General features: G+C 42.5%; 1 protein-coding gene across 1 annotated transcript in view; it reads left to right on the forward strand.

Moving 5' to 3' along the window:
• Positions 1-23,397, forward strand: part of Cacna2d3 (calcium voltage-gated channel auxiliary subunit alpha2delta 3) — an 804,511-nt gene that overhangs the window by 586,403 nt on the left and 194,711 nt on the right. Inside the window, exons 15-16 of the mRNA XM_027389601.2 lie at positions 17,939-18,010; positions 18,756-18,836. Coding sequence (XP_027245402.1) covers positions 17,939-18,010; positions 18,756-18,836 — 153 coding nt within the window. The remainder of the gene's footprint in view (positions 1-17,938; positions 18,011-18,755; positions 18,837-23,397) is intronic.

The following is a 23,397-nucleotide window of genomic DNA, read 5'->3' on the forward strand; positions in this document are numbered from 1 at the left end:
TCCCTACTAAAATGGAGAAGGTGCTTAAAAGGTTTTGTATGGTGAGGTTCAGGAGGAGATCCAGATGGAATTTTGTGGAGTGAGGACTTTATTAGAAAAGTTAATGGCATTCACAGAGAAAGAGGTAACAGCTTGATGGGGGCTCTGAAGAGAGTTTAAGCCCCTGCACCAGAGACAAGATAGCATGGAAGGCTCTCTGAAGAGAGGAATCAGAATCCATGTGACAGAATGAGGTCTTATGCCTTTCTGGGCATGGGAGAGGTATCACAGCACAAGCCTACAGCCAGGCTCTCTGGTTCCCAGGCAGGAGGCAAGGAAGGGAGATTGGGAGCAGGAAATGTGCCCATAAGTGTCTCTTTGGTATAAACTCACTTTCCCAGGTGAGAGACCTTGGCCCTGGGGAAGTTTTCTGGTATGTACCAGCAGAGTAGACACTTACTAGTGTGCCTGAATATCTGTAAAAATGGGGGTTGCTGCAAGGGACTGTGCAGCAGCTGGATCCTAGCATCACATTCTTACAATGCATACCTTTAAAACCACATGAAGAATTCTGTTTCAATGGTTTCATAATCCTGGGGACAGTTTCTGGAGAGAGAGAGTGAGAGAGAGAGAAAGAGAGAGAGAGAGAGAGAGAGAGAGAGAGAGAGAGAGAGAGAGAGAGAGAGAGAGAGAGAGTCTCAACTCTGGAGAGACACTTTGTGTTTAAACGTCAGTTATCTTTGCTGCAGGGGTTAGAGGGGAGTATCCCATTGACTAAGGTATCCTCTCTATCTAACCATGTGTTACCATCCCTGTCTCCAATCATTTTCCTCCCTTTCCTTAGAGTTACATCAGTGACACCTTTGCTAGAAGGAAGAGGGTCTTGTAAGCCTCTGCTTCTTTGAATGTTCTAGCTTGTTGCTGGACCAGCAAAGGGATGCACTGGTTTTCTTCCTAGGCTACATCCATCTATGACAGTAGGCAAGTTACCAAAACTCTCTAGGCCCCTACAACTCATTGAACTAAATGAGAATATTAGACTGCTTCTCCAGTTTGGCCACATACATGATTTCTCTATCACTGTCTAGCACTACACTTTAGGCATGTAGAGCTCCAAAAAATATTTAGTGTGATCCCTGAAACCCTAAAGCTGATCAAGGGAACATTTATGTGCAAGGTGGTAGTCTGGGACCATACATATGGCTTGCCATCCCAACTCAAGCCTAATGGATAGGCAGAACTGACCAAAGAACCCAACAGGCATGTGGCACTCCCAGAATTAGCCACTCTGTATTTCTGTGGTACACCTGCTTCAAATAGTTAGAAATGGAGCCTGAATGCCATCAATGTGAAGGTGCAGGGTTCACTTTTTTGAGAAATGTCTTTCAGGCACTGTTGACATTACTCATTGGTTTTACCACTGCAGACATGGTTATAGTGAGTTCTTTGCAAACCTAGAAGTTTGTTGTTCTGTGGGTGAAGGGAAGCAGACCAGCCACTGTGTCTTTGGCTCTCTTGTCTGATGAGGTCATGGACACGTGCATTGGACCATATGGCATCTGCGTTTCTACTGTTTTTGTTAGAATGTACCTCAGTATCATCTATAACTGTTTTCTCTATAAATAGTTCTGCCTCTGTAAACATGCTTGTTTTAATCTCTTGGCTCGTCTACAACTAAAAATGTCCCATTTGGGTGTCTTTCTTGTGTTTAATGTGGCAGATATCAATGATGATAGCTCCCAAGTTATGATTTCCATGATTTCAAACTTGAGGGTTTTCCAGTATGCCTTCCAATATGCCTCTTCTAGACTAACATGACAGTTTTTCAAGAACAGGAATTGGAAAAGGCTTTCTTTTTTTTTCTGGTAACAGTTAAGCACCTCCAAGGTAACTTTTGGTTTTATAAATTTCAGCCCTTGATGTAACATTGAGGTGACAACAGCTGTTGATAAGCACAAGGGATGTTGACCATTTCTATGAAATATGCAATCCATGAATCCTTAGAGCTATGTACACCTCACACCTTCCATCTCATGGGTCTTTTCTTACTGGCCAAAACTGAACTCTCATTTCCCCAGTGGAACTCTGGGGAAAGAGATCCACACAAGCACGGTATGCCTTTGAGAACTTTTATTTTCTTTTACACAGCGCTTCTTTACTTCAGGAAAAAATAGATGAGAGTTTGCATTTTATGATGATTGCATAATGAAAGCAGCCAAGGCTGTCTCTAAATGCCCATTCAGATTATTGCACTGAGTGCTCTTTGATTCCATTGGGTGCTGGCTGTAGGAACTGCACAGCAGTTGGTCACTGTGTGGCTCATTTAATGTATCATGACCTTGAGTGTCTAGTTTGACATCCCTAAACTTGGCCATTTTTATGGGTTACCTTGTCCAGACACTAATAACTTTGACCCTTCATTTTTATGCTTCAGAATTTGCCAAAAAAAAATTCTTGATAATTTCCTGGGAACTCTGTCTTTCCTGGCAGTGTATTAGTTAATATCAGCCTGAGAATTCTGAGGAGGCATAAGCATTTTTCTCCCAACCATAGTTAAAGCAAATCACATCTCTAATCCTGTTTGGAACAGCAATTGATGCATTCAGGGCTGCACAGTATGGCAAAATGATCCCAGTTTAATGGCCCGACCGTGTGTTTTGTTTCCTGTTAGGAATAGCTTAACTTGCCTTCTTGAACAAACACAGCAGGGTTCAAGATCTGTTGTTCTGTGCCTGCTGTGATAGTCTGTGCTGCTTAACTTGTATGAGGGACTGCATAAATTAACTTCTTAAATGGAGGTCCAGTTTGGATCTTTTTCTCAGGATAAACTGTTTTATTAATCTCCTCACACGCCAAGGTAAATGGAGGCCTGAATCCATTTGCACTTTCTTTTGGGAGGAATAAATGGAAGCGCTCATTTATCTAAAGCTTTTTTTATAATGTTTCAGGGGATACATGGGAGTGTTCCATTATCTAAAATAAGCCTGCTTATCTTTCCCCTTCCCTTCCCTTCCTTTCCCTTCCCTTCCCTTTCCTTTCCTTTCCTTCAGTTCCTTCTTCCTTCTCTTCCCTTTCCTTATTTACTCATCTTGTTCTTTAGATACAAACTTGGGGGTGGGGTAGACTATGCCCCACCTCTTATCTCTGTATAATTGGCTCTCAACAATTGCAGAACATTGATTGTTCTTCTGTATGACTTTTAGGGTCTTTACATTAAGCTTTTGAATTAACTGTTATAGAACATAGAAAATAGAAAGTTCACAAAGTTGCTCTTTGGTAGAACTGTAGGTCTGGTGAGTTTAGTGACCATCGCAGCTGCTTGCAAGCCATGCAGATGCATTAATGGGCATAGTGGTGATATGGTAACTACTTAACCTTTGTTATTGACTTTAATAATCCTGTTCCTCTCTAAATCATTTACTTTTTATAGGGATACAACTCGGTCTGAAGGAAGACGAGTAGCCCAATGGACTACTCTGAGTTATGGAATCTGACTTGTGAGTAAGATCAGTGAAGTAGAAATAGAGCAGATATAATCGGCTTGTGCTGTGGCCACTTTGATAGACACCATGGAAGTCTGAGTGAAATATGTTATTTAACCATGGTTGTCATTGGTATTGTTTCCTATCATCATGCTATGTGTGTCCATATTAGCCGACTCAGTTGGCACTGCCACTGAAGAGGAGGATAGATTCACAACCTTCATGTACAGGTACATCTGGGCTGACATCTTTCCTGTGACCCTGTCCTATTCTGTGTTTGATAGCATACTATGAGTGAATCATTTCCTACTAGGCACAGTTGCTTACTCCTGTAGTCCCAGCATCTGGGAGGCTGAGACAGAAGGATAGCTACACATTCTAGACTACCCAGCCTAGAGAGCAAGACTATCCCAAAAACCCCAGCCAACAAAAACCAAAACCAACACTAAAACCCCACAAAACCTAGAACAAGCATGTCTTCTCCCCCACCCCACCCTGGGCCCCAGTCATGTTAGGCAAGCCTTCTACCACTGAGCTCAACTACAGCCCCAGCCCTCTTTTGAAAATCTTTTATTTTGAGACAGGATCTTACTCTCTAGGCCAGCTTGGCCTCAATCATGGCTTAGCTGGGATTGTGGTCCTGTGCTACCAGACCCAGCAGCTACTTGCATTTCTCATTGAAAGCAAATTATTTGTCAATGTTAGGCAACTCTATACCATGTGTCTACTTGTGACTTTACCTCATTTTCATATTTCTGTGAGAATTTGAAGTGTTTATGTACTACTTTGCGAATCAAAATAAAAAATAGAGTATTAATAAAGATACAAATTAAAAAGCCCTTTTAGCATTGTACATTCAAATATTGCCAAAGCATGTCAAAAATATTTTATAATTTCATGCAATTATCTAATAATTTTCTTTCAGTTTCTAACTTTAACTTGTCCATGACTTACAATTTTATTTATAACAAGGGAGAGAAGAGCCAAAAACATTCAAAAATGGGGAAATAGCTGCAAAGTCATTAAATTTCCCAAAGTTGGGATATTAACATTGAAAATTAGGCTAAAAGGTTAATAGTAGCTATTTCCTGGTGGCAGGAAAACAAGGATTTACTTGTTTTCCCCTTAATATATTTGTTTTTAATCTTATACAATAAATATCATTTTTATGAGGTACTAATTATATTCATACTAATACACTGTTTTACTTTTTGGCATGTGTATGTGGTGTGTGCATGTGTGTTTGATATATATATATATATATTATATATATAATATATATAAATACATAGAGAGAAAAAGAGACAGACAGACAGACAGAGACAGAGACAGAGACAGGAGATTTAGCACATGCAGAGCACATGCAGAGACCAGAGGAGGATGTTGATTGTCTGTCTTCTTCTTACCCTCTGCTGCCTAACTCTCAAAACAGAATCACTAATGAACCTGGACTGATTGACCAGTGAGCTCCCAAATCCTCCTGTCTCTGCCTACCAAATGTAGGGGTTGCAGGCACATGCTCAGGTCCTCATGTTTGCAGAACAAGTGCTCTTACCCACCGAGACTTCTCCCTAGCCCTTGTATTGCTTGTAATAGTTAGATGGGATAAGACTGACAATGGTTAACCTAATATTTATTGAGTTTAGTTTTCTTCAGAAGAAAAGGTAACAGTGGGAATCCCAAACTGAAGATGCATTGTTTCATGGTAGAGATAGCTAGACTCAGAAGGGTCATGAACAGCAGTTGTCTGGTTGTCTCATATGGGACAATTCTGGATACACCTGTGTTTGTTAGTAATCTTTATTTCTGGCTGGCTAGAGAAACCATTTATTAAGACAGTTGGTCTAAGGGCTGGTTCATAGCAGATGCTTAGGGGAAGACTGAGCTGAGCCTAAGGGCACTTAACAATGGCAGGGGTATGATTACACTCTGGGAGTCATTCCCCTCTCTTCTGTTTCCCACACACCTGACTTATGCCTCTGGCTGAAAGGTGTAGAAATAAATTTGAGTTTGCTTGGAAAGTGAACTGATACTGTAGTCGTTGTACCCACTCTCACCATGTGACAAGTACAGTCTTGCTGCAGAAGTAGGCACCCTGCCTTATACTTCAAGATCAAATTCCTGGTCCATGGAAGGTGTAGTTAAGGCCCAAAACATCTTCCTTGGGTCTAGGACACAGTATCTTTTTTATTGTCAGAATAAAAAAGGATAGGATGAGATAATAACAGTCTACAGGACTTTCTGCAGGGTATGCATAGGCCTTGCAGGGCCCAGCTGCCCAAGGACTCCATTAGATGTTAGGCATATAACTGACCTCTGCAGGAATTAAGAAGATAACCCCAGTTACACCCTACCTTGTCCATTGTAGCTTGGTGGTTCATTTTAAGATAAACACTAGAACTAGGTAATTATATACCCCCCCAAAAAAAAAAAACAAGAATTGATTTCAAAATCTGTAATATCTCAAGACTTTTTGATCCCCAACTTGGCTTTTGGATGTTTTGGAAGTATCTAAGGAAGTCAAAGCCTAATTTCAAGAATTCTCATTTATTGTGAATGTGAATGTTTTCTGTTTATTTACATCAGTCCAGTAATGAAATATGACCCTCTGGAGGTGACGAGTGAGGCCGCTTCTGTTCAACAAGAGAAATTGCCCTTTCTTTGAAAGTCAAAATATGTCTGAGTATGAATGATGGCATTTTTCAAAGTCATTTCATTTCAATTGTGCTTACATCCATACAGAAATACAAACATTCCTTTCTTCTGGATAGAAAGGAAAGCAGAGTTGGGAGAGAAACTGACTTTGTGACTTGGGACAAGGACATCATGACAGTGTCTTGCCATCACCAATAGGGCAAGCTTGTGGGACATCACGAGATGCCTAGGATCCTGGCTTCCTTGCTTCCAGATGTAATTCTGAGAGCTGTTTTTATTGGCTCAAGTCAAATTTTGAGCTCATATAACTAGATTGCTGTTTGAAGTCCCCTCCAAATACAGCAGTTGTGTTTTCTGGAGAAGTGGTTTCTGAATCTCAACTTTTTGATTGATGAAGTCATGGAAGATGTGCCATTTAAAGGGCCACTGTATAGAGAGTGTCTTAATGAAATGACTAAACCATAACAATGTGTACCTGAGTAAGGAGTGTAGTTTTTTTATGCATTAGAGAGAGAATATACAAAGACCATTCTCATATGGAGGCAAATAAAAAGCAATACTGTAGTAGAAGACTGTATTTGAAAGTTTACATCAAATCAGTATATATTTACTACCAGTTATTTTAATCTACCTTAACCGGTCCTCAGAGGGTATTTCTTTTATGACAGATAAACCTAATAAAGGCCACAGTGACTGCTGAGAAAGCACCAACTATTCATCCATAGGCATAGCCTAGCCACTTCTTTTGTCATATTTTTATATAAAATGAATCCAATTTTCATTGACATGATTCATCATGCTTTATTACAAACTGAGTCACCTGTCAATCAAGTCTGCTCATAGTTCAGCTGTCCATTCATTTTCCTGGTCATTTTTTTTCACTTCTAAGACCCCTAGGAGATGGATATATGTAGCCCAATCTCCCTTGAGAAGAAAGATGGCTGTGGGTGAGCTGAAGATGCCGTGGCAGATGGATTCAACTGAAATGACACTTTGGGGAAACTGGGGCAGTTGTGCAATTCTGTAAAGCCATGCTGAAAAGTTCAAAAACAAAAGCTACATGTTTATCCCATCCCAATTAACTCAGAGGATTTGGAGAAAACTCAACCAAGTTGCATGAGGTAGAATAATGTCAGGCGAGGACTAATGCCATGCTATGGATTTTCTTTTTCCAGAAATGACTCACAGACTTGAACTACTTGCTGACTCGTGAGGTTTTTGCTTGGATTGCACCCACCCCTATCTGCCCAGGCCTGGAATGCATTAGGTGATTTGAAGCCTGGGTATCAGTGAAACAGCTCTCCTTCTTTCCCAGCTCCTTTCCTCCATAACAACTGTTTCCCTATTGTTCCCATCACCCCAACCTCTTATAATAGGCATAAGTCATCATTAACCACACCAGTCGTTTCCTGAACCATGGTTATCTCTGAGACCCATGATGTTCTGTCAGAGGACAAAGGAAAACTATTCTTTTTCTTCTCCTTTTTTTTAAATGTGACTCAAATGGAGAGACCAAGTTCAAATTCACTGGAGTAATGAGTGAGTTTAGAAAGGACCTACAAGCTTCTCTCCATAACTCAGGATGGTCCTTGTGGCTCTAGCTGGGCATGGCAGAGGTACCACATACTACACTAGGTGCTTTGTTGATAATTCTGCTTAATCTTTCAATAACTCTTAAGGGCTATTTCTATTTTAATGATGATTTATTGGTTGTCTCTTTTGCTGTGTTCTAAGCTCCTGAAGGTAAAACATGACATTTTACACCCCTAACAAAAGGATTCTGGGGGCAGAATGATTGGTACTTGATCTCCAGAAACTAAGGCTATGAGGCTATGTCTTTATCTTCCACTCTGCTACCTTGGTTATTTTAGCTTTGATTTCTTCATATGTTGAATGGGCACAGACAACTTACAAGTTCTGTGCCAAGGTTAGATTTAAGACCACATAGATACAAATCATGGCAGTGGGTATGCATAATGGAATGAGTTGATGGGGAGAGGGAGGGAGAGAAAGAAGCAGGGATGAAAGAATGGATGAATAAGCACACCAATTCCAGAGCCTGAAACCTAGTTTGGGTGTTGATTCAGGTCTGTTTGTTTGAAGTAACAGTACTAAGCTGGTTTTAAAAGTTAAGTCATTTTCCTTATTACTGTGGCATGGACTGGGCAGCATGCTGTGTCTGATTCTAGCAGCAACAGCATGTAGGTCCCAGCTCCTTGGAGTCCTTATTGTCAGTCTAGCCACACTGATGGAGACACAGTGCACACAGGCTCGAAGCGAAGGAAAGCCATCATCTTGTCTGAGTTCTGCTACTAACTCTGCCTGATTGCTCTCCTCTCTGAGCCTCCTATGCAAAATAAACAAAAGGATGATGTTGGGATAGATTCACTCAAGGATCATTTGCTAAGCACTTTTGTATATCAGGCTCACTGCTGAAAGCTTGGGAGGTGGATAAAGAGCCTCTTTTCCTTCTGCTCTCAAAGTTCACAGGCGCTACACCATTTCCCGTGACTCTTCCAGTCATCGTGTTCAGAGACTTAGCTGTATTAACAGTTTGCACAGATTTGGGCCTAGATGGTATCTTTGGTTGTAGAGTAAATATGATTATCTTTGTAGTGGAGGTTAAGGACATCTGGTTCCCATTTCCACTTAGTTAGGGAAGGTTTTATGGAGGAAGCCACGTTTCAGGGGGTCTTTAAACAAGGGGAAGGTTTTGTCCCAGGGCCCCACAGCTCCAACTGTTGGCTGTGTTTTCAGGCATCTATTTGGGAGGTGTCTAAACCACGTTTGTGAAATTATGAATGTTTGGCCACAACAGGGGGTTTGTTGTGTGTCAGGCTCATCATGAATACTGGCCCCTATCCAGTGCTCCATGATCATCCCCATTGTCATCATTCCTGGGCACTCTGGAAATAAGCAGGTCACTCCTAATAAACAAACAAAGCAGTCTCCAAGACAGCTTTCAGATATGTTAATCAGATGCTAATCAGTAGTGTTCTCTTGACCATGGATTTATTTATAGATGTGTTCCTGGTCAAAGACAGCATGCTGATGCTATTGAAACGTTTGCTTATAAACTAGATTCCCTGCTTAATGGCTTTTATCTTAGAATCACTGGGAAAGAGAAACAGCATCGACATTTCCCTAAATAATAGCTATTTCCTTACAAGAGTGATTCTAGATTCTTCTTAAAGTTGTTCCAACTCTCATTCAGCATTATCATTCACAAAGTTGTCCTTAGGTTGTTAAAAAGAGAAAGCAAACAAACAACTTCAGGAATCTGGTTTATACAAGATGCATCTATAAAGTTCAACGAGGGCACTGTGCTTACTTTTGTGTTTAGACAATGTAGTATAAAGTCAGGTCTCATCAAAATTCAGCATCTCCCATGCAGGCGACAGTGACTCAGTTTTAAAAAAAAAAAAATCAGAAACTGTCTTAGACAAAAGCAAATTAACATTTAAGTATCATTCTTATGGGTTGAAAAACTATAATTTACCAAGACAATCAAGGACAGAATGAGGGAAAACATTGCTTAAAGTTTATTTGTTTCATATTTACTTCTTATTCTTCCACTTTCATTTTGCAAGAGCCTTGTATTATTTAGGATTCAGGCATCTTGCAAAAAATGTTGAAAATGCCCTGTAAAACAGAAGTCTAAACAGTGTTCAGTTTTTAAAAGGAAGGGTGTTCTTCCAGAAGAGTATCATAAATGATTTATGTTGCCTGCACTGAAAGCATCAACTTTTCAGGAAAGGAAATATCTGATTTTTTATGCTCCTCACTGTAAAGATCATTCAAAATATTAATGGTCAAATACAATATGTCTAACCTAGACTATGAAAATTATATTCTGATGGCATTTTCAGTGTCAACGTGTTTCCGAGATTGCTGTAACAGGTAACAGGTTATTTTTTATATTTGTGTAAAAAGGGATTTAAACATGGGACTTGGGAACAAATATTGTTTTTAAAATGCATTTTTAGCTTGGCAGCATTAATCTTCACTGCAGGTATATGCTGCTAAGTGGGTTTACTGATGCAGTGTTTTCTATAGAGGAGGCTTTCAGGAAAACCTCCTTGCTGTTCAAACATTCAGTCACACAGAAAGGAAATCAGAAAAACATGTGTATCCTCACCATTCAGATTTAAGACTCGAAATTGCTATAATATCCACTTAAGATTTTATTTCTTTATTTGAAGAGTTGTTTTTGATGGTATGAAATGTCATCAAAACTGAAGGGCTTGCCACGGCTGACTGCTCTTCTGTGGAATATCCTGGCTCTCACTGGCAGCTCAGCCATAGATATCTTCCTGTGGGAAATCCTGGCGCTTAGTAATAGCCATCAGAGGCCAGCCTTTCCGCCTCCTTTTTCACAACTGTTCCTTGTACCCCTCTTTGTGGTACAGCAGTGCCCACTTATTCCTAGAACCTGCTTGCAGGACCTGCGCTGATCCTCTGGGGAACTGTGCATGACATCTGCACGTTTGCAAATAGTCCTTCATTAGATCCATTTCTGCAGATACCTGCCTGGATTGTGAGCCCTGATCTGTGCTGACATTTCTGTCCCACTTGTCTGTGCAAATTTCGTTTTATGAGTGTCTGTATCTGCCCAGCAGACAGGCATCACTGTTGTACATGTTTAAAAATTTAGACACATAGTTTCTTTCTACATGTATGCATCTAATACTCAGTTTGTTTTTCCAAATGTTGGGATTTATCTAGATGCCCATGTGAGATGGTGATTTAGGGTTTGAAAGAGATCATACAAGGATTTGGGTCCTAGAATTAGAACGAAACTGCCCAGAAAAAATACTTTTCAATTTAATTATAAATATGTATTTATAGTCTACTGATATGCCACCCCATGCCATCAGAATATCTGTATATCTATATATATCATCCTCTCACCTTGCTGGGGGAGGAAGGGGGCAAGAGTTTTTGTGTTCTACTAATAAAACAAGCAGCTCCTTCCCCTTCCCATATCCAAGTAGCTTTTTAGGTCCCAAGTAAAATGTTAATTAAGCAACATTTAAATATGCACATTCACAGAAAGCATGTCAAAACTGGCCTCTATTAAACAGTTAGAAAGAGGAAATCAAAGATTATGAGAGTAAAACGTACAGCCTGAGCCAGACAGTGTTGGCATCAGACAAACAAGCTGTCTGACCCTGTCTCCCACAGAAAGTGTGGCTTAAATAGGTTCCATTGTCACCATGAAGGGACTTTCACAACCTTGACTAACTGAAGGCTGCCCCTGTCTTCACCAGCGTCCTGTCTGCATGAAACACATCCTGCAACACTAGTGTGTCCCTACTGGATTCCAACCCTAAGACCTCAGCTTGGTATTAAAGATAGTTGTGTCATGGTAACAGAAAGTAGTGGAAAATATCTAGGGGCCGTGGCAGGTGACAGACATACAGAGGGCTCATTTTGTTTAAGACAGAAGGCAAAAAGGTGCAGACTGTTTAGTCATGAAGAGTGTCAACTGCACCACAGGCTCCCGCCTCCTTTCCTGAGCCTGTTCCTGTTATTCTTGTGCTGTAACTTGTATAGGGACCATTTTAGTCATTTTCAGGAACTCTCTGCATAGTGTAAAATGGAGAACATGGGTGACACATTTTTTTTTCCCCCTGTCCACAATTCCCATCATTATGTAACACCCAGAATGTGGCCTCTGGGAACACCCAAGTACTATTCAAAGACTTCATGGGCCCACAGAGAGGGTGTGAGAAAGATGGCTTCCCCCTTGCTCAAGCTACTCTTGAGAAAGTGAGTCTTAAAGGACTTGACTTTTTCTGGGATCACTGGTTGCATTCTCAAACTCCACAACAATAAATAGTTGTTTTTCATTCAAAATGCCTGGCTTGGTATTCAAAGGTGTACACAGCTGTGTTTTTCCACCTCTTAGTACTATTCCTTTCCCATCAAGACAGAGGGTTTTTGACATAACTAATAGTTAATGCAGATAGTGCTTCATCTAGGTAGGTATTAAATAACACTGGCTGCCTTTTAAATGTGTTTTTACTGGAAAAGCTTATACTTTGCAAATGGCTTTTTATCTCCCAGGGCAGTGTGCCTGCAATTCACATAGACTACCACTAGATGGCAACGATGTCCTTTTACAGAGTGCTGAGTGCTGTTAATTGGAGGTGTTGAAAGAAACAGGAAGAAAAGTGGCTTTGTACTTAAGCATCATACTGGAGTATAGCATATCTATGTATGGTAGTATTATGAATTATACCATACACTCCGTTAATATAGTCAGTGTGTTGATCAACTTCAATAAGCAAAGCAGAGGAAAGGAGGAGAGAAATAGAGAAGAAATAGTATATTGGAAGAGAGTAAGTGAATTAGCCTTTGTCCTTGGCTGAAAGCCAGTCATCCTAGCAGAGTCTGCCATTGTTCAGAACCTTCCCTTTCAGCCCCAGCCTCCAGGGCTGAGCAGATTCTGCTGGGAGACTCTGCCGAACCCACCTGGCAGTCCTCGAATGTGCTGCCAAGCGTGCTGCCCTCAACTCGCTTGAATGCCCACCTTACCTCTTCCCCGGGGCTTGGCACCACCCCCAGGGCATGCAGCTGCAGGAGGAACAGCATCCTTCCCCTGGCCTCATCAGTTTCCTCTGAATGGAGATGTAAAAACGGCAGAGCAGACAGATGTCCTTCAAAACATCCACTGCTCAGTAGCCACCACTGTTCTCTGTTCCATGGAGCGCCACACTCTCCAGCACCATCTCTAGGCCTGCCCACTTGCCCTGAAGATGCTTGCATGGCTGTGCTGGTTGGACAGAGGAGACTCCCAGGATTGCAACTTCTTACTGGAGATCTCAAAGCAGCCAAGCTCTTGTTCATTATGAAGATTTTTTTCCCATAAAATCCTAAGGACAGCATGCCATCATAAACCATAGTTGTGAGGGATGAAGGCATCCAGAGGCTAGTGTCCTCCCTCTTTACCCCCCATTTGCTCTCTTTAGCACTCCCTCTCTGACTCCGAATCTTCCCCCTCCTGCCTTCCACTCTTGCACCCTCCTCTCCTCCTCTCTCGTGGCTATTTTTTCAGTCTAATTTTCTGTCTAGGATGAGGGGACATGGGTGCCAAACTTGGGTCCTTATAACTACTCACCAGAAAGATCATCTTTGCATGAGCTTGAGATAACAAAAAGGCAAGAAATCCCAGGGAATCCAAGTCAAATCTTGTGCCTAATTATAGCCAACCTCATGGCTGAGATGGCATGTGCCTGCACACAAGGAACTGTCTGGTTGTCTCCCTAGCCATATGAGCAGGGTGAGAGACATTAGCTGCCAGGGAACCTTGTGGTTGGAGGGTCAAAAGGGTTTCTCTAAGGACGGGGAAGGGGGTGACATCTTCGGGAAAGAAAAGGAAAGGTGCCCAGGAGTTTGTAAACCCCTTCCCTGGTATTCTTTCACCTATCAACAGTACTCAAGGGAACTGGAACGAGACAGGGGACTGCTTTCTTCTTGCTAAGCCAGCTTGCAGGAGACAGTCTGGGCCTGCCATTTTCACCTGACAGCTATCAATAAACACAAGATGCCCACTCCAACCCAAACTAGAGCAGAAGAAGAGGGCCTCTTTGTTCACCACGGGAGACCCAGCATGGCAACGCCTACTAGAGCTTCATTAGTTTTCCTAAGTGCACCTGGGGTTCCTTGGGAGGCGACAGCCCAGTCTTGTCCCTAGTTATCTTCCTAGCACATGGCAGAGAACTCGGTCTACATCTGAGGCCTAAGGAAATTCTGAAGGAAACAATGAATAGCAATGAGGAGGCCAGCAGTGAACTGAGGATTTTGTGGTCTTAATGCTATTGGGGAGCCACACGCTAGGGACTGACCACATTCCTGTCTGGCTCCATCCATGGACACTCATGAAGCAGCAGGAATAGAGGCCTGGCATAGCCACACAGACCGCGCACATGAGTCTGAGTGCACATTCATAGAGATGCTTGCATGGTTAACTTGGGGAGCTGACAGGAAGCAGTCAATCTGTTGAGCAAGTTTGTGTTTTATAAACCAGATGTTCAGCATTACTATCCATCATTTCCTTTGATACCAGAACGGTCCCCATTATGTAGCATAGGAAATGAAGGATATGGAATAATATACACTTATTATACAACAGAACACCATAACCAGCAGTTCAGAGACTGCTCAGAACTTGGACAAGTGTAATTGAACAGCAGTTGACTTTAGGATTCCTGCTTAGACTTAATGGGATTTTGCCCAGATGGACCATGGTGACCTCCATCTCCTACTTCTACCCTTTGGAAAATGAATGTTGATTCTGTGTCTACATTTTTCTTGGAAGCCTTGAATATGAATCCTAGATACTGGTCTTGCCTTGGCAGCAGCTACAGGTTGGGGGCCACAGAAATGCCAGCAACCCCTAGTGAGTGTCAGAGACAGAGGGCTTCTGGCCATGGTTGGCTGCATGATTTCTGCTTGGAGGCGTGGATAAAAACCTCTTGCCACTGGCTGCTATTTCCTGTGACAGGAGCACAGAATGTGTTTGATCATGAAGTCCTTGTGGTGCAGACAAACTTTCAGATTGATTTTCCCCTCTATGACATGTTTCAGGTGCACAGAGGCCAAACTGGGGAGAAAAGGACATGTTGTTTCTGAATTCCTGCTAGTTTGTGTGTCCATAAGATGAGCTGAGTTACACAGGAAGCCTGCAGGTTGGAACTCTAGCCAAGCCAGTCTACAAGTGGGCCACAACCCTTAGAAGAAGAGTACACAAGATTATAGTCCCACATGTGAACTCTGGCCTGCCTGGACTTACTGCATTTCTTTTGTTTACCTGAGGCTGGATACAAATGAGTGGTTTTAGTACAAATGCCATAGTATAAGGATTTTTTTTTTGCCCTGGGTGAAGCTGGTACTATATTCCAGCTTAACATTTAGGAGTCCAATTCCCCTGATCTTGCATTTGTGCCAGGACAGTTACTAGCGATTTATAACTGACGCTTCCTGGTTGCAGGAAAAGGCTTCATTTCTCATTACCGTCAGTGATGTGTTTTGGTTTCATCGTGATCCATGTTGGCATTGCTTGAAATTTTGATTTGAGTTGCAAAGTGGAAATTGTCCAGGGTTATGGATCAGCTCAAATTAGTTTTTCTGTGTAGCAGCAAAGATTAATCAAGGAGTTGGGAAATGGGATGGCTAATGCTAAGAGAGCTGTTTACTGTGGACTGGATCTGCCTCTGTGCCTCCAGTGGCCACTATGGTTAGACTTCAAGTGTCTTTAATAGAAGTTGAAACTGCATTTCCATAAATAATTACTGTACTGCATATACTGGCTGCCTTGATTCTTGGTACAAGAACTGTCAGCATTGCCTCCAGTTAGTACAATTTGGTTATTAATATTAGAAAATAAATTGGTTACTTATTCTAATGCCAAGCAAGTTACTTGAGTAATATGGCAATTAGTCAGAGGTCTCTGAAGAAACAGAACAATAAGAGAGCCTATATAGAGATAGCATGGACATAAGTACATAAAGACAGCCAATATGTGTATGCATATGAGTGTATAAATATATACATATGCACAGACTTAGAGAGTTTTATATTAAAGAATATAAAGGTGGGATCAAGCAAATCCGAATCTGTGAAGCAGATTGGTGAACTGGAAATTCCAGGAAGGGTTGAGGTTTCAATGTTGAGCTCAAAGTCAAACTGGAAGCAGAATTCATTTGTCCTTGCAGATTTTGTCTATATTATCTTAAAACCTTCACCTGATCTGATGAGGGCCACACAAATTGTGGGGGGTATCTGCTTTATTCAAAGTCAGCCTGAAATATCTGAGGTATATCAGTAAAGGATCTTGCCAGCCATCAGCCAGAACAGTGATTGATCAAACAAGTGGACAGACAATTAGCCAAGAAGATACCACAGGTTTCCTAGTCCTTAAAGACCATGACATGTTTGTCTTCTTTTTCATAGAGGGCCATAGGCTCATTTCTAAATAGGTGCAAGATTAGCATGTTTCTGTTGGGAATTTTTCCACATCTGACAGCTTTTCTATTGCTCTCGAAAATGTTAATAGGGGTGAGATGGGAAAGATTTCCCTGTTACGATATTCCTTGGCTTCATGTACACTAATTATTAAAATAAGAATTCCTATTTGGAAAGTCTAGAATGGGCCCTGAAGTTTTGCATTTATGGCAGGCACTGAAGTGCTGTGGTCTGACGTATCACACTGTAAGCAGTGAGGTCCATAAGAACCTCGATAATAGGCATGATACATGTGTAACTTGCTGAGTACTAAGTGAACAGGGGAGTTTGGGGTGTGGTGCTGCAGACATGTAATTCCAGCACATGGTAAGTAAAGGCAGAAGGGTCATGGGTTTAAGTACAGCCTGGGCTATATAAGACATTTTCTCAAAAACAAACAAAGAAAAATAGAAAAAGATGAGCTAAATCTGAGTTCTGTGACTTTTGCACAAGAGACTAGACAATCTGTATCGCTGTCAACCACTTAGATTCTAGAATCGTCTTCTTAGGTGGCCTCTTTCTAAGAAAAAAGTGTGATGGAAGAGCACCTAATTACTCCATGCAACTAAAGCCATGGAAAAGTGAGTAAAATATCAAAAGAAAATTGCTGTAGACCGAAGATGGTGTAGTCCAGAACATAAAGTGCTTTGTAGTGGCTGCTCAAGGAAGACAAGAATCAGAAAGGATTTCTGTCATTGGGCTTGCACAACCAACTAGCTGTGTCAAATAAGTCTTTGCTCTTTTTAAATTGTGTTTGATTCTGCCATGTACTTGCTGTGTGGCACGAGTGCAGAGAAAGGAATCCAGTCCTTTGAGTGCCTCTGCTTTTTCGAGACAGGGTTTCTGTGTGTAGCTTTGGAGCCTATCCTGGCACTCGCTCTGGAGACCAGGCTGGCCTCGAACTCACAGAGATCTGCCTCCCGAGTGCTAGGATTAAAGGCAAGCACCACCTATGCCCTGCATGGTGATGTTAATTAGCATGATTCCACATGAAGCCAGAAAGGCCTGGCTAATGCAGCTAAGAAACTCAAAGCTGAGAATCAGAGCTAGGTTTGTCTTGAACCGAAGCCTGCTACTGTGCTCTGAGACTCTGTTTCCCCATTTGTTACTGGGGCAGAACAACTGTTCCTCCCTGTGTCCCTCCCAGCACGGTACGAAAAGCAGATGTGCCAGAGGTCTCTATGTGTCTGTATGCAGCTGAAAACATTGTTGGTTTGCATCCTATTTCAGGAGTAGTTTCTTTGGAAGCAGTGATTAGCTTCCTCCTGGTGATTTTCAGGGTCAAATGCTAAAGCTGTCTTTTCATTGGTTTGCTTTTCATTTAGGACTAGCATTCAGGAATCTGTAGAGGTGAAGGGGCTTGACTGGCCTGCCTGCCTTGGGGAGAGCTTCTGGGTTGTTTCCCCCGCCAAGGGCATTTCATGAGGCCTCTGATGTCTGAAGTTTCTGATCTTGCATTATCGGAAGTGTCATTAGAACACACACTGAACATAAAATGTCTGGGGAGTAAAACAGTAAAGTTGATGTGTTACAATAAAACACATCACTGAAATCCAAATGAGGTTCATCTGAGGCAAAATAGCTGAACACAAATGCATCAGCTGGTGTGACTGACAGGCAGGGTTTCCAGCTGGGTTCTGGGACTGTCTACCTGCTGATCAGGTAGAGCGATTCTGCACTTCCTCCCTGCCAAAGGATCCTGGAGGCTCTTTCTCAGCAACACTTTGCTACAAAGGATGCCCTGGTCAACAGGTGGCCTCGGCACAGAGGTGTCCACAGCATACCCAGTAACTGCCTTTCCTCTCTCCACCCAGCTTGCTGATGATCAGGGCCTCGTTCTGATGACCACAGTGGCCATGCCTGTGTTTAGTAAGCAGAACGAAACAGTGAGTATGATACTGTGCCTCCTGCCTGGTGCTGGGAGGGTTATTTCTCAAATATTTTGCATCTAAGCTCTGTAAGCTCCGGTGACTCCACCCCCAAGGATACTGCATGTGAGTTTATTTCTTGTTTTCCCTTATTGTGAGGGCTAGTGAGGCAAATATGAATGAGAGCGATGGGTAGAGTTCTTAGCATCCATAGTAGTCCCTCTCTAAAATTTAGATGATCAGTGATCAGAGGAGGAAAGTTCTCAGACAACCCTTCATTGTGGTGGCTGCACCTCTCCTCAGTTATCTTTGATAAATTTCGCCTGGAAATTGGGAACCCTGGTCCTACAATTCTGCTTTAAAGAAAAAAAAAATGTGTCTCTCTTTGGCCACTAGGCATCTCTTTCGTAGATGCCACTTGGTGGTGCAAGTGGAAAAAACAAAAACAAAAACAAAAAAACAGTTGCCACTATCTCTCTCCTACAGAAAGCTTTGCTAAAAGAAGCTGGTTTGTAAGCAGAGTCCTTGGCTGTGGAACTTCCAGGCTCTTGCACACCACGCTTCAGTTTTCAGGAAGCAGGGGGCACTAGAATGCCTTAGCACAAGTATGTTGCTATTAGGTCACAGACTCCCTTTTTTGACTAGCTATAATTTGAGTGGAAGGTGAAACAAAAAGGAAGCCTTTGGAGATCTGAGTTAGTGGTCTCGGAGAAAACACTGGACAGTAATCTATTGTATTCTGCTTTATGTCTACTTTCTACAGAGGTCAAAGGGCATTCTTCTGGGTGTGGTTGGCACAGATGTCCCAGTAAAAGAACTTCTGAAGACCATCCCCAAATACAAGGTAATGCACTAGTTCACTCTGGCTGGTGCCAAAAAGGGATCAGAAGCCTTGATTTTGCAAAGGTCTGGCTTGAGACTCAGCCTGCTCTTTAAGCAGAGTTCTTCTCACCACCAGAATAGTCTGTTGCCTGCCCTTGTATCATCTGCACTATTCCTTGAAGGATATTTCTTAATTTAAATAGTTTGTTTCCTTACTGCCTCCTCTAGCCTCAGTATAAGGACTTCCTGCAAAACCATTAGTTTTGATAAAGGTCCTTATATTTTCCTTTCAACATTGATGTTGGCATGACTGGATGGCTCTTAAAAAGATGGCGCAGAGGCTTATTGAATTCCCATGAAGAAAGCTCTCTCATTTGCTGGTGAGAAAAGAATAAATAAATGGGGAAGGGGTGGGCCCACTCAAGTCCCAGCATAGGCCCACAGAACTAACCTAAGGGCCCCTAGATGAGGAAAGCATGGTGTGTAGTTAAGGTCTTGGTGGCCCACTGGGCAAAGGGCTCTACCCACAGCCCAGAGCTTCATCCTTTTTCTCCTCTGCAGCTAGCTTTGTGCTCACTCTGGTTGCCAAAGGCTCTGTCTGCTTTTATGAAGAGTGAGGCCAGGCCTAGAATCTACTGGTGCTGACTGTCATGCTCTTTGCATGGCTTCCTTGTCTGATTGGCTGAGACAGGCTCAGGCATTGATTGGTCTTGCTGACCTTCTGCTAATACAAGAGAGAAGGAAGAGTTCTATAGATGTCAGGAGGGGACAGCCACCTTCTCCCACCAAGACTTCCAGAACTTGGATTATGTTTCCAGAACCATAACAAGGATCTAGCCCCATATAATCAAGTAGTATAAATGACAGAGCCTCAGAAAATAAAAGCCAAGAACAGGAAGAGGAAGGCTTTATGGCCTCTGAAGAGAGCTGGCTTTTGAAATCCCCAGACCTTGGCATCTGTAATCAGGACCCACTGTTTAAGGAAGGCATCCACTCATTGTATTTCAAGTCAATTTTAAGTTCTGCTTTCAGTGAGGCTATGTAGAAATCCAAGCACTGGTGACTGCTTGATATGTACCAAATGAATCAAGGAAAGATATATTTAAAATGGAATGTCAACAATTACCTTTGGGTCAGTTTCACAAAATTTCTTCTACTGGGAAGTGGGCTAAGATGTGTTAATAATAGGTAGGTACCTTTTACCCCAACTTTTTAGCAAAAGAAACTTTATGTATTTTGCCATGTTTTATACCTTGCAAGCAATGAGTTTAGCCTCTAGGATCTCAATATCACTAGGGATGATGAGAACAATTATCATGATAGTTAAGGCATAGTTAAAATAAAATCATAGAAATAATTAAAAATAGTATATTGTTGTTAGCATGTGGTTAGTGTCATCCAAAGCACTCATCATGCATTGTTACTTTTCACTACGCACCTACTAAGAGATCAATAAAACATGGAGAGAGGAGAGAACAGAGAAAGGTCAGTAGTGGGGAGTGACCCAGCATCTCTGGGAATGTGTTGCATGCATTCCCTGAGCCTGATGGGAAAACTGGAGACAGAGATATGGTATACACTGACCTAAGCCATCTGTCCCTCCTCCATTCCTATAAGAGCTTTGGGAAAGGCATGCATGTCAGCCAGGTACAGCTAGGGACAGCAGGAAATGGGAGCAGGATCTAGGGCACTCTGGCCCTCCTGGTTAACACTCCATGAGGATGTGTCAGCTCTTAGCTCTGGGGATTTTCCCAAGGATTGTTCTTTCTCCCTAAGCTTCATGCATTCCCCCCAAACCATCAGACTTCCTATAATTTTTATTAAGAATCCCAGACACCCCAGCAATAATTTCCAGACACCATGGCCTCTGTTACCATAACGAGCCATTTTATAATTGGGTTCACTTCATTAGCCCGAAGGCTCTCGGCTTGGAAGGGACATGCTCCTCTCCCAGGGACAGGGGTCTGCACAGCTCCTCGCCTCCAGGAGAGCAGGGGAGTGATCTGTGGATCCAGGGCCTGTTTGGCAGCTCCTTATGCTGGAAGGTTCTGTGTCCAATCTGTTCCCTGTTACTTCACGGGCCTGAACATGCAAATGGACAGAGAGACTGGCTGTGTTTCAAATGAAATGAGAATTAGGGATTTCGTCAGCATATTGATTTTTGGCCAAAGCCAAACATTGTCCATTGTCATTTCATGAAGTTTTGATTCTCAGAGAGATCCATCGACAGGCTGCAATTGGAGGTTCCACACTCTTTCTTCTTGTAGCTGTAGCAGATAATCTCGAAGAGTCGTCAACCAGCACACATAATATTTGAATGTAGTTTTCTCAGGTATTCTTCTGGGAAGGGGTTTAATCCAGTAGTTTCTGAATGTCAGGAAAAGTTAGGCACAGGATTGAGATGCTGGCTCTGTATGCTGAAGCAGATCAGCTTCTTTTTGGCTCGTTTTTTACTGTTGACTTTGGTTCTGTTTATCAAGATCATTAAGATAGTGTTTGAGGAAAGTGATAAGTGCCTAAAGTACAGACAGATTTAACTGAGTGCCCAGCACATGCCTAACATGGTACTGAGGTCTGCAGAAGTCTAAGATGAGAGCAGGAGCCCCTTCCAACAAAGAGGCCCCTCTCCCAGAAAAGGCACAGCCCCCCGGCCCAAGCTTTCTAAAGGGAGACAGAAGAAGGAAGGAGACCTAACAAGGGTTGAGAAGCAAGAATGTACAGGTAAAACATTTTTATGCCTTGTATAAAAGTAGAAATGAAAACATTCTTGTGGCTTTTGAAAATGAAATGTAAAGGAGAGAGGCAAGAACAGAGTCTATACAGGAGGAGGTCCTGAGGCCAGCAGGGTAATAGGTAAAGAATTTACCTGAAGAGGCTGCATGCAGCTGGTACCTGAGGAGAGGCATGTGTAAGAAAGAGTGCTGCTGGAGATTGCTGGTGCCAGGTCCCCTGAGGGGCAGCAGGTGAAGGAGGCAGTGTGGTTACCTAGGTAGGGGCCAGCCCCACGGAGACCTGATAGATAGACTCATGAAACCCATCTCACACACAAAAGGGATTTTCTGAGTCTTACACAGGAAGGATGCTCAGAATTGCCTTTGAAATCGGTCTGTCTTTGAGGCCTAGAGATTGGCTAGGATCTTTTTTTTTTTTTTTTTTTTTGAGAAATTGAAGCAATATAATGATGACAGTGTGGGGAGGCAAACTTGCCTCTGGAGAATGTCATAGAGAAAACATGTCATGATTTGGAGGATTGTGGGTAAAGGGAACAGGCTAAGGAGATGCTTCTGTTTTTAATTGTGGGGGAGGGGAGCTTGGGAAGTCCTAGTGGCACCTACCTAGAGAAGACAAGAAGAGAAAGAACTTAAAGTGCCACCATTGGATACATGGACTGCCTCCGGTGGAAGAGCAGAGTCCTTGGGCTAACAGAAGACAGAGGCTGCTGAAGCTCATAGACAGAAAGTAGACTTAAGACAGACCACTGGGGACAGGGTCTGGAGAAAAGCCAAGGCCTGAGGAATGACAAAGGAGAAAGAGGAAGAAGGACAGGCTACCACCTGAGGAAATGGTGAGGAGGAAGTATCAATCAGTTCATAAAACCAGCAGACCCTCATCCTCACCCCCTGCAATAAAAAGAGAGAATCCCATAGGCTAAGGCTGGTGGGATGCTACCAGGAAGCGTGGAGAATAGTGGTGTCATCGAGTGGCTGACAAGAGGGCAGAGTCAGAGTCTAGCGGGTTGAGGCAGAAGTGGGCAATGGGCAGCCGATACAGCAGTGGGGGGATGTTAGTCTGAAAGGCCAGGTCCCTTGCATTCCCAGGAGGAAGCACAATGGATGGCCTAGCTTATAAAATCTGTGTCAATTTCTATTCCTCTTTTTTCTCCTCCTCCTCTTCTCATATTCCTTCTTTCCCCGTGTTTCCTCCCTGTTCTCCATCCCATTCACCCCTCTGGCATTTTTGTTTGTTTGTTTTTTGTTTTTGTTTTTTGAGACAGGGTTTCTCTGTGTAACAGTCCTGGCTGTCCTGGAACTCACTTTGTAGACCAGGCTAGCCTCGAACTCACTGAAATATGCTAGCCATTTTTAACCATATACTCTGACTTTTGCCCTCCTGGCTCTTATATCTGGTAGAGGGAGATATTTAATAGTTAGTTAATGCCTTGACTACCGATCATGCTCTTAGATGATGGTTCTCATTTGTAAAGTTCCATGTCAGGGAAGAGCAGCGCATTGAGACCCACCTTCTCTTGAGACCCACAGCAGAGGGAGAGGCAAAGTCAGCTGTGCTGGAAGACACTGGCTGCATTAGCTGACTATAAAATACCATTTGTTTGGTCTGATGCTGAGTTTGAATTTCCAGGCAAACCCCAGTCTTGCCTTTAATGGAAGAAGTCAATCTCCCAGAGTCCTTCCTGACCCTTCCAGCCCATATTAAACCAGGACTTAATAACGATAATTAATGCCGTGTTGACTGTCTGACATTCTTCCAGGAGACAAGATGAAAGAGACGATAGACATCTCAAAGGATAGGAAATCTTAGGTTTATCTTTCCAGGCATAATGAAATATACTTTTATCATTAGAG

This window comes from Cricetulus griseus, assembly GCF_003668045.3.
Source record: "Cricetulus griseus strain 17A/GY chromosome 1 unlocalized genomic scaffold, alternate assembly CriGri-PICRH-1.0 chr1_1, whole genome shotgun sequence".
In the NCBI taxonomy this organism is placed as follows: domain Eukaryota; kingdom Metazoa; phylum Chordata; class Mammalia; order Rodentia; family Cricetidae; genus Cricetulus; species Cricetulus griseus.